At 50.6% G+C, this 12,275-nt stretch overlaps 1 protein-coding gene across 1 annotated transcript; it reads right to left on the bottom strand.

Moving 5' to 3' along the window:
* Positions 1-5,184: 5,184 nt before the first annotated feature.
* On the bottom strand, positions 5,185-6,144 carry LOC146587092 (olfactory receptor 14C36-like). Its single transcript, XM_085320182.1, has one exon. The coding sequence runs from the start codon at positions 6,142-6,144 to the stop codon at positions 5,185-5,187; it is 960 nt and encodes a 319-aa protein (XP_085176308.1).
* Between the last annotated feature and the right edge of the window lie 6,131 nt (positions 6,145-12,275).

Genomic DNA, 12,275 nt, shown 5'->3' with positions numbered 1-12,275 from the left:
CTCCAGCCTGTATTAGAGTGGTTCAATTTCCTCCAGTGAGCACCAGGACCTACACACATGAAGCTTCTTCCAGTTGTGTGAAGAAGGCCTCATCTGCTGCTCTTCCTGATCAGGTGTCTGTAGCTGACTCCCAGCAGCTGGGGGAAGAGCGCTCTACTGGACCTAATTCTGAGAAAGAAGCTACAACTGGTTATGGATATGATGGTCAGGAGCAGCCTTGCCTGCAATGATCGTGAGATAGCAGGAGAAGACTCTGGAGGTAGCAGCCCTGAAATGCCAGCACAAAGGAGGCCCTTTTTCATACCAAGGTGATAACCAGCAGTTACAGCCTTCTACYCCTSACTGTGGGACATTCACTCACTGGAAGCTGTCCCTCCCAGATATGTGGGGCAGTTACACACTGGAGCTCCCCACCTCCCTGCCTCCATGCTTTTGGTATCTGCCATTAGGCATCGGGGTCTTTGAGAAATCCCATTCCCTGGTTTTGCTTGAATCTGCAGTTGGCGTTTTTCCAAACATCTTCACTCTGAGCAGGGGGAGGTCCTGTCACAGTCTCTCCTTCCTCGTGACACAATCAAAGCATATTGGAAACAGAGAGTGTCAGGAATCAGCATTTCCACTTGTGGGCATGGTAGGATTTCTGGGACTTGTTTCCACCCTGAGGTGCAATAAACCCAAATTTCCTTTGTTTTCTCGTTAGAGGGGAGCATCCCACAGTGTTACAAATCATTTCCCTCTTGCACGAGATGGGGGTTTCTGCTTTAGGAGAACTTCACATACCACCTCTCCTCACTTCTTGGAGGCTTTCATTGCCTGGATAAATGCAAACACTCCTAGATAAATGGAAGCACTTAAATGAATTGTGTCCTTTCCTCAGTACAGTCCTGGCTGTAGTCCAGGTGCAAGAGGCAAGTCCGTTGGACAGAGATCTGCTCAGCACTGTGGCCTGTGTAGCTGAGCAGGGCTCTTCATCTGGCCCTGAGGATGTCCTCCCAACTTTCCCTTTAGCTTGATATCAGAGATCCAAAAAGCCTTTCAGTCCCTACAGGAGATACCTAAACAGGCTGGAGAGGAATTTTGGCTGAGCTGGGCATGACCCATGAGCAACATTCACAAAATTACAGTCATAGAATGGTTGAGGTTGGGAGGGACCTCTGGAGATCATCTAGTCCAACCTCCCTGCTCAAGCAGGGTCACCTTGGGCACATTAGGCAGGATTTCCTCTGAGCACATTGGAGTATCTGCAGCAAAGCAAAGTCCACAACCTCTCTAGGCAACCTGTTCCAGTGCTCTGTCACGCCCACAATAAAGAAGTTGTTCCTCATTCTCAGGTGGAATTTCTTGTGTTTCTGTTTGTGCCATTTGCCTCTTGTCCTGTCACTGGGCACTACTGAAAAGAGTCCAGCCCCATCCTTTTGATGCCTTCCCTTGAGGTATTTGTAGACATTAATAAGATCCTCCCTCAGTCTTCTCCTCTCCAGGCTAAAGAGGCCTAGCTCTCACAGCTGTTCCTCATAGGGCAGATGCTTCAGTCCTCTGATCATCCTTGTAGCCCTACGCTGGACTCTCCCCAGTAGCTCCATGTCTCCCTTGCACTGGGGAGCCCAGAACTGGACACAATACTCGAGATGAGGCTTCACCAGGGCTGAGTAGAGGGGCAGGATCACCTCCCTCGACCTGATGGCAACACTCTTCTCAATGCACCCCAGGATACCATTGGCCTTCCTGGCCACAAGGGCACATTGCTGGTTCATGGTCAATTTGTCAGCCACCAGCACTCCCAGGTCTTTCTCTGCAGAGCTGCTCTCCAGAAGGTCAGCCCCCAGCTTGTACTGGTGCCTGGGGTTATTTCTCCCTAGGTGCAGGACTCTGCACTTGCCCTTGTTGAACATCAGGAGGTTCCTCTCTGCCCAAGTCTCCAGCCTGGCCAGGTCTCTCTGAATGGCAGCACAGCCCTCAGGTGTCTCAGCCCCTCCTCCCAGCTTGGCATGATCAGCAAACTTGCTGAGGAGGCACTCTGTCCCTTCATCCAGGTCATTGACGAGTAAGTTGAACAAGACTGCCCCCAGTGCTGAGCCCTGGGGGACACTGCTAGCTACAAGCCTCCAGCTAGACTCAGTGCCACTGATGACAACAGTCTAACCCATGAGTGTAGGAGATGAGATTTTAATCTCCTCTGGCTCTAAAGCTTTCTCAGCCCTTAAGACCCAGGATACAAAGCACTGGTTTGGTGACAGCTTAGCAGTTGAAGGCACTGAATGCTTGGTGTGTCCCTGAGAACTTTTCTGCAGTCTCCCTGTGGTGGTTTGACTCCTGTTGCCCATGGAGCAGATACTCCTTTTGAGGGTGAACTCATTTAGTGTGTATCTCCAAGGACAAGACTGAGCAGGGAATGCAAATGCCAGCAAGGCCTCAACTTCACAACAGTATCCCCTGCCCAGGACTCCTCCAGGACCATGATCTGCTCTGACTTGGGCTAACTTTGCACCTAGATCAGCTTGGCAAGCGCTTTCTCCAGGAGAGTGTTAAAAATTATCCTGCCCCATCCACCCCTGCCCCAGTGCTGCTCAGCTGTCATAGTTAGTTCTTCCTTTTTCTGTTCAACTCATTTGAAATTTTCCTTACTACATCTTCTCCTTGTTGTCTCTTGTCCTTTCCTCCTCTTGACCCCCAAGCAGACCATCCCATCTGCTTTGAGTGAGTACAATCACAGCCTCACCTCCAAGCACAGCCTTGCTGGGATCTCCTGGGACTGTGCAGGAAGGCCATGATGGCCATCTCCAAGCAGAGCTATGTGCTGAAGGTCCCTACCTGGTCTCAGAGGAGAGTATATGGAGACATCACCTTACCCAGGGCAGAGCCTGTGGGCTGACACCAGGGCACAGCTGCGATCAGCAGGCATGAGAAGACCTCCAGTAGCTCTCCTGCACACCCAGGCAGGGAGTTATGCACCTGGCTGTGCTCCTGAGAGAGGAAGGTGACCCAAGAGAGGGGGCACTGTGAGCTGCAGTGGTCAGTACCAACCACCTGTCCTTGATCTGGAAGTGGTGGCAGAGAGTACGCGTGGCCGCAGCCTCTGAGAGTCCTTCAACCCCACCAGCAGTGCTAAGTCCCCTCCATGACTATCGGGAGTTTCCTGGAGTGTTATGGCTCCCATCTGCACCCCATCCTGCACTGGCACAGCCCTGCTGCACTGCACAGGACAGGGTGTGGTCAGGGGTGAGGAAACATCTCCCCAGCATGGTCCCCCAAGGCCCTCCTGTCAAGCAGGCTCCCACTAGTCCCCAGCTCTGATTCTGTGCCTCTGGGGCTAGCAGAATGGCCATGCTCTGGGGCTGGCTGGGTCTGGGCCCAGAGAGAGGCCAGGCAAGATCACCATTCCCCCCATKCAGGTGCTGAGCCCAGAACATAGACTGAGCTGGTCACATCCAAAGATCACCCCTCAACAGATCYATGGGAATGGYCAGTGCTGGAAAYRKCTGCTCTGAAGGGCTGGATCTRTRAGGARGTTYCTGRGGCAGTTTCTCCTCTCTGTTCWTGYRACAAMAAGCTGGGCTGGAYCTTTGCCCTGAGGCACCCTGCTTTTGSCMCCCRTGGGARGARGATGGTCTASAGGCCCAGGATTTGGCTCCAGGACCTCCTCTGCATGCTCCCTGCCAGCCCTGCAAAAGACTCAGGAGAGGGCTCATCCTCCCAGGGCTCATAGCTGGATGCCGAGTCCTCCAGCTGGGCAGAGAGCCTTGTCTGGGGGTGACATCTGGGGTAAGGACCAGCATATGGGGCGGAGGAAATAGATTGTCTCCAGGACATGTGCTGGGGACAAGGCCTGAGGGACAGCAGCAAGCTGATGYGCCTCCTAGGCCCTGCTTCCTTCAATGCAAGCTCCCACAAGGGGTCCAAGTCTTCGTGTTAGTGCCACACTTCAGGAAGGATGATGGCACTATGACCTGGGAGGGTGGGGAGCATTAGTTCTTCTCCAGCCACTTCCCAGGCCATGTGGAGGGCCAGGACAGAAAGGACTTCTGGCTCTGCATCCTGACCTCACTTCAGTGAGCCCACACTCTGAATATGTTTTTCTTTGAATTATATATCAGTGTTTTTCTCTCCAAGACACTTTCAAGCCCAGTTCCACTTCCTTCTCATCTCTTGCAGTCCCTCCTCTGATCTCACTGGCTGTTCCCACATCCCCTTCCCCTTTTCTCCTTCAAGGCCCTGAGTGGCGATGCTGCTCTGCAGAGCAAGTGGGCTGTGGGGCCACAGGGCCATGGGGTGACTTTGCCTTGGTTGTGCTGGTCCGGGTGGAAAGCAGACCCAACCACGGAGATGCAAGTATTGCAGGTACTTGGAGGGACTATGGAGCATTTCCAAAGGTGCTGGTAGTATCCAGGTGCACCTCTAGATCCTGTTCCTCATGTTTCACAGAGGGTGACATGAATTGCTGTCCAATCTCCCTTCCCTATGCCAACCAGGTCTTCACTATCTCTCCTGGGATTGCAAAATCCTCCTTTGGGCACAGATACCTGGATTTTACACTTCACCTTTAGGTGACTCCACCTTGGAAGACCTCTCCCTTTGTGAGGCTCCACTCACTGCCCACCCCAGGCACATGCTGTCCCAGGAGATCCGCTGCGCTCTCCTGGAAGCTCCAGCTTGCCCTCCAGAARGAAGGGCACCAGACAGTGTGCATTAACAGGTGGAATGCTCCGGGTATGTAAATCCAGGACCATTCATCCCCTCCACTGCCACTGGACACTGATGGGCGAGTTCTAAAGCCAGTCGTTGGTCTCTAGGGGATAGAGACTATTCCCTAGATAGTCTCTATGATTAAGATTATGAGATTTATGCTCCTGAACTCATGGAGAACCCCAGCAGCAGTAGCCCATTTGGGCATGATATTCTTGGGCCTGTTCTTAACACCAGCTATGGAAGAAGACTCAGGCTTTAAGCACTGCACTGAGAAGAACTTACTTTATTACAGAGATACAGTGAGGGAGTCAGCTCTGACCCAGTGCTGGACACAATTTTATATGGCCACCATGTGAGACAGAGCACTCTCAGTAAAGGTGGAATGAATCCAAGCATTTGTACAGCAACATGATAACAACAACTACTAATAATAGTAATGATAGTAATAATACAAGGTGAACAAATAACACTCATTTCTGGTCCAGGACACAGTGGGCGTCATTTGTGGAGTGCAATGGCAATTTTACCACTGCTGAAAAATCTTCCTGAAATCACTTTCCTCACGGCATCCTTGAGCTCCTTTTTCCTCATGCTGTAGATGAGGGGGTTCACTGCTGGAGGCACCACCGAGTACAGAACTGCCACCACCAGATCCAGAGCTGGAGAGGAGAGGGAGGGGGGCTTCAGGTATGCAAAACCTGTAATGGTGACAAACAGGGAGACCACAGCCTGGTGTGGGAGGCACATGGAAAAGGCTTTGTGCTGGCCCTGCTCAGAGGGCAACCTCAGCACAGCAGTGAGGATCTGGATGTAGGACAGCACAATGAAAACAAAACATCCAAAGACAAAAAAGGCACTAACCACAAGAAGCCCAACTTCTCTGAAGTAGGAATGTGCGCAGGAAAGCTTAAGGATCTGGGAAACTTCACAGAAGAACTGGTCCACTGTGTTGCCTTGCCAGAGTGGTATGGAAAATGTGTAACTAGTGTGCAGGAGAGCATTCAGAAAACCACTGGCCCAGGCAGCTGCTGCCATTTTGACACAAGCTCTGCTGCCCATGACAATCCCATAGTGCAGGGGTCTGTAGATGGCAATGTAGTGGTCATAGGCAGTGACAGTAAGAAATGAATACTCGGCTGATAACAAGAAGACAACCATGGAGACCTGGGCAGCACATTCAGAGTACGAAATGGCTCTGGTGTCCCACAGGGAATTGACCATGGATGTGGGGACAATGGTGGAGATGGAGCCAAGGTCCAGAACAGAGAGGCTGAGGAGGAAGTAGTACACGGGAGTGTGGAGGCGGTGGTCACAGGCTGTGGCTGCGATGATGAGACTGTTGCCCAGGAGGGCAGCCAGGTAGATGCTGAGGAAGAATGAGAAGTGCAAGAGCTGCAGCTCCCGTGTGTCTGCAAATGCCAGGAGGAGGAACTCATTGTAGGAGCTGTTGCTGGACATGTTGCTATCTTTGGGCATGGAGGACTGTCGAAAGGAGAAAAGATATCAAGAAGTTAGGAGAGATATTTTAAGCAAAAAACCTCCCATATGCTACCGTTCTCATACAACCCACACACAGCCTCTCTCTGTGGGGTTTGTTAGATACTGAAGTAGGTGAACCGTCCTTCAACTAAGACTAAAAGGAAGTGTGGTATGAGAAACACTGCTTATAAGTGTCTGCTTATGAGAAAATTGTATCAAGTGACATAACCAATTTCGTCGGTAGCTGGAGCGCGTGCTTATCGCTGTATACCCAATCACCGCGCTGTGTATGTCGCATGGATGACTCGTGCTTACTGTATCGATATATATATTTTGCCTTCTAATATGGAAAAACATCTTCTGATCAGAACCTATCAGGAGTCCGTGCAATCAATCCCTTCAAATGGTGACCCCGATGTGATAGGGTCGAATAAGCGCTGACAGGAGTGTCCAGAAGGGACTCCAGCTGAACGAATCGCTCGCAGTGGGACTGCAGCAAGAAGCCCGGGCAATCACCGTTTACAGATGAGCAGCTGGAGCATAACTATGGGATCTAATCTGTCGACAGAGGAGGAAGTTATCATTAAGTTGTTACTGCAAATATTAGCTAAGAAAGGTGTTAGTTATGATGAGAAAGTAGTGAAACTTTTAGTTAAATGGTTAAAAGCAAAAGGGGCCCTGTCCACAGTTTCGGCGGTGTTTGATCTTGAAACATGGGAAAATGCAGGTCAGACAATTTGGGAAGCCGCGTCTCGGGGGGATTTGACCGCCCGGGACATAAGGACGACTTGGTGTTTGATAACAGAAACTTTGCGAACATGGCACATGGCAAAAAACAAACAAACAAACAAACAAACAAACAAAAACCTGAAGCTGCGAAAGCGTTGGCAGATTGTCTAACACCTTGCAAAGCGCCTCGATTCTCACCATTCAGACAAGAGAGGGTACATTATGCACCGTGCGCCCCTACATCACCAATATCCCTATTAGCCTCCTGGGACGTGATGTGCTAGGGCAGTGTCGATTTACTATTTCCTCCCCAGAAAATTTTCACTAGCGGCCATTGAAGGGCGACCAACGCTTCAATTAACCTGGAAAACCAATGACCCAGTTTGGGTCGATCAATGGCCGCTCACGGGAGAGAAGGTCACCGCTCTGCAAGTCCTGGTTCAGGAACAGCTACAGCAGGGACATATTGTCCCTACGAACAGTCCTTGGAATTCCCTCGTATTCATTATTAAAAAGAAAAGTGGAAAATGGCGTTTATTACATGACTTATGACAGATAAATGCAGTAATCGAAGATATGGGACCATTGCAGCCTGGTCTGCCCTCGCCCACAATGATTCCAGCAAATTGGGACGTAGTAATTATCGACCTAAAGGACTGTTTCTTTAATATATCACTACACCCTGACGACGCACCTCACTTTGCCTTTTTGGTGCCAAAGGTCAACAGGCAGGAGCCTATGGATAGATACCACTGGGCAGTGTTGCCTCAAGGGATGAAGAACTCACCAACCATGTGTCAGTCTTATGTGGCCTGCGCTATTCAACCAGTACGACAGCAGTTTCCACGGCTTTACCTGTATCATTATATGGATGATCTTTTTATAGCTGGAGCATCTAAAGCAAATGTCATAAAGGCATGGAAGTACTGACCACCAGCTTACAAACTGCAGGTCTTCAAACAGCACATGAGAAAGTGCAAATGGAGCCACCTTGGAAATACCTTGGCTGGAAGATCCTACAACAAACAATTCGGCCGCAACTAATATCAATAACTGAGGACATACACACTCTGAATGACGTTCAAAAACTCTTAGGAAACATCATTTGGATTCGGACTCAATGTGGCATTGATAACACCACCTTGGCCCCTCTACTTGCATTTTTAAAGGGTGACTCAGATATCAAAGCCCCTAGGCGATGGACCCCAGAGGCTCAAGCGGCACCACAATGCGTTAATGAGCAAATCACAATGCAGCAATGCTATAGGAGAAGTGAGAATTGCCCAGTACAGCTGGTTTTGTGCAATCAAGAGCAACAGCCGATGACAATTATTAGTCAATGGGACACACAGCGCCCCGATCCCCTGATTTTGCTGGAGTGGGTTTTCCTTCCACAACAATTCCAGAAAACCATTGTCACCTGAGTCGAGATGTTCGCAGCCCTGATTCAGAAGGGCTGAGACCGAATAGTAGCCTTAACTGGCCCAGAGCCAGTCAAGATTGTTATACCTATGACTAAAGTTTACTTATGCTGGTCTTTACGAAATAGCCTAGAATTGCAAGTAGCTCTGGCAGGATTTGAAGGACAACTAGGTGTCCATTTACCACCACACAAGATGTTCTCGTTCTATTCCAATGTTAAGATAGAGGAAGTGCCGTTATGCTGCCACCAGCCAGTGGATGGCGTCACTGTTTTTACCAATGGGTCAGGAAAAACGGGCAAGGCAGCGCTTACATGGCAAGCTGGGGGTCAGTGGCAGTGCCAGGTGGAACAAATACAAGGGTCTCCACAAACAGTAGAGCTACATGCTTTGATCATGGCCTCACACAGGCCGATGCTAAACTGACTGTTCAAACCTGCCCGGACTGCCAGCCGTTCGGTTCAGGAGCTTCCCCTGCAGTGAACCCACACGGTCTGCAGTCCCTGCAGCTGTGGCAGACGGATGTTACACACATCCCAGAATTTGGCAAGCTGCGATACGTCCATGTATCGGTGGATACCTTTTCTCAAGCTGTTTGGGCACCGCCATGGCGGACGAAACAAGTAAACACGTTCAGAGTCACCTCCGTGCCGCCTTTGCCGCCCTTGGCATTCCTAGAGAGATAAAAACCAATAACGGCCTGGCCTATGTCAGCCGGTCTACGCAACAGTTTTACACAGCTGGGGCATTCACCATCACGCTGGTATTCCCTACTCTCCTACAGGGCAGGTCATTGTGGAACGCACGTGTCGCACATTGAAGGCCATGTTGACCAAACAAAAAGGGGGAGACAGCTGTGAAACACCACATGCCAGGTTGTGGAAGGCCTTATTTGTATTAAACCATTTATCAATGCCCGTTGCACATGACAACATGCCCCCTATAGTGAAACACTATCACAATATGCATTCAACACTCGTGCCAGTACCTCGGTCGGAGCCCGCGTTAGTGTTGGTGAAAGACTGACGCACAGGTTACTCACCGACTAATCATGTGGGGCCGAGGGTATGCTTGTGTTTCCACAGGTCACGGGCCGCGATGGGTCCCGGCACGGGGAGTTTGACCCTTCCTGGCCTCATCCTCCTCGCTGCCATCATCGCCTGCAGTTCAGCATGGCTCTCCGTCTCCCCACGCCCAAATGTTTGGGTCACCCTCGCCAACATGACAGGACAACAATCTTTATGCCTATCATTGGCAACACCGACCAACCCCTTCACAACGTGTCTTGTGGGTGTACCCCTCGGAAGTTGGGGCACGGTGATCGCTCTCTTCTCGCCAGTGAGTGACCTCCTCAAAACCTCTCAAACGGCAGTTGACAACTGGGACAGTTGGGCGGCCCATCTCCCGCCTGCCCCCTGGGAGCCACAGGAACTGGACATTCCAGGAACTGTGCGAGTGGATGCCTGTCTCTATTTTAATTACACAGGCCAGAACCAGACCACCAAACATGTTGTAAATGCTATGCTTGTGCCCTATCGCAATGCCACATTTTGGTGCAATTACATGACCAAAACCCGGTCTCATTCCTGATACTATGATCTTAAACAGTACCCAAGCCCATCGCCTGGAAAAGCGCAGCACTCAGGCTTATGCAGCTGACTGTGCTGATAACCTAGACTTTTGGGATATTGATAAAACCAACTTTTTATTGCTAGTCCAATGACATGGGTGTGATGAGTTTGAGGGCATGTGTTGTATGAACCTGTCCGATCACTCCCATTCCATCTTTACGTAGGTACGGCATCTCCAACAATTAACGAATGAGCTACAACACAGCTCATTTGGTATTGATAGTTGGCTCTCTGACCTAGGAATCGTAGGATGGGTGAAAGAACTTGTTAATCTCAGTATTTTAATATCACTTGTTATTTGCACTCTAATGCTGCTTATTCCCTGCTTATTGCAATGCTTGCGATGCATGATAGCGGGCATGCTGAAGGGCGTGTGGCTGGTTGAAAATAAAAGAGGAGGAATTGTGGGGTTTGTTGGACACCGAACAGGCGACCTGTCCTTCAACTGAGACTAGAGGCAGGTGTGCTGTGAGAAACACAGAACAAGAATGCAGAATATGAGCCAAGCAGCTAACCACGGTGTCTGCTTGTGAGAAAATTGTATCAAGGGACATAACCAATCGCTTTAGTAGCTGGAGCATGTGCTTATCGCTGTATACCCAATCACCGCGCTGTATATGTCGCATGGATGACTCGTGCTTACTGTATCAATATATATATTTTGCCTTCTGATATGGATAAACATCTTCTGATCAGAATCTATCACGAGTACGTGCAATCAATCCCTTCAGCCAACCAGATCCCTGCTTGCAGGAACTCGGTGATGAGCCCATTCAGTGGACTCCAGGCACCCTGCTGGATCCATGGTAACAGGAGCCCAGCACAAGTCCCCTGCCCAGCACAGCCTAGGGCAGCTCAGGCCTCCCTGGAGAGCCCCAGCCCAGCAGGGAACAGCCCTGCAAGGTCAGTGCATTTCTGGCCTGTCATCTTTAGAGACAGAAGTGTCCTGACAAACCATTCCACAGCCCCGTTGCTGCTGCTCAGCTGCTCAGGCTGAAGTGGCCTCACAGCTGCTCTGCTGATGCTGTTCCTGCTGCTGGCCTATCCGGTACTCGGGCAGCAGTGACCTCGCGGTCTGCACGGAGGCCATGAACCTGCTTCTGGACTGTCAGCAGCAGAGGCAGAGGGGACTTTACATGATCTGACAACAATCAAGAGCCTCCTGTTGGCGCATCAGCTGCAGAGCAGGAAGTGACCTCACAATCAGCATCAGGGCCATGTCCCTGCGTTTGACCTAACAAGTACTCAGGCAGCACTGACCTCACAATGACCATACAAGCCATGTGCCTGTTTCTGGCCTACCACCACCAGAGACTGAGGTGACATCACAAGAACCTACATGGGCCAAGAGCCTCCTGCTGGCCTATCAGGTACTGAGGCAGAAACGACCTCACAATCAGAATCAAAGCCATGTGCCCACTGCTAGCCTATCAGCACTCAGGCAGCAGTGACCTCACAAGCACAAACTTCAGTCTTCTGATCGCTTCTGGCATATCAAGTGCTGACGGAAAAAATGTTCTCAAAATCAGTATCAAAGCCATAAGCCTGTTCCTGGCCTCTGGGTAGCAGATACAGGGCAAGCAAAAAGATTTTTCATGAACCAACAGTCTGCTGTAGCCCATCAGCTTCAGAGAGAAGTGACCTCACAATTTGGATCTAAGCTGTGTGTCTGCTGCAGGTGCTCAGGCACCGTTTTCCTTACAAGCACAAACCCCAGCCATGTGCCTGGTGCTGGCCTGTCATGTTCTCACACACAAGTCACCCCGTCATTCATTCCCAGGAACCTGGAGAATGTTTTGCTTGCTCCTGCAGCGGCTCTCCAGGAGCTGGAAGAGGGCCTAGGAAGTAGCAGGACCCCTGGTCCTGCTACCTTCACCATCAGCACCTTCAGTTCATGAGCTGTGGGACCTGTCCCTCCTCACCTCAGTCCTTGGAACAGCCAACAGCTCTCCAACAGGGTGACGAGAGCCTGAAGTCTCCTTGCCCATCCTGAGGGCATGCTCCTAATGGACTCCCATAAGCACTGCTGGCTGTTTGTCCCCAAGCACGTGGCCTAGGAAGTGTATGCAGGGGTGTTAGCACAGCCCCAGGCAGTGCAGTGCCATGAGGCACAACATGCTGGGGAGGAACAGGAAGGGCCTGGTCCCATCTGTGCTCCTCCAGCTGGGTCCAGAGAACACCTTGGGGACTTGGTTTACTTCAACACAATGAAATTCAGAGTGTAGTAGCAGAAGTGGCAGTCACTGGTGCCTTCCCCACCATTCCAGGAGCAGGACTGCTCACCAGCACTCAGGAGCTAAAAAAGAAAACTTTAGGTGAACAAGAAAGG

The sequence above is a fragment of the Rhea americana genome, unplaced genomic scaffold (genome assembly GCF_003343005.1).
Source record: "Rhea americana isolate MKP2758 unplaced genomic scaffold, rheAme1 scaffold_616, whole genome shotgun sequence".
Taxonomy (NCBI): Eukaryota; Metazoa; Chordata; class Aves; order Rheiformes; family Rheidae; genus Rhea; species Rhea americana.
Note: the sequence above shows the minus strand (reverse complement) of the source record. Positions and strands in the feature narration are given on the sequence as shown.

Bases quoted from the DNA above. Each gene is read 5' to 3' on its own strand.
- LOC146587092 (XM_085320182.1), bottom strand. From the start codon at position 6,144: ATGTCCAGCAACAGCTCCTACAATGAGTTCCTCCTCCTGGCATTTGCA.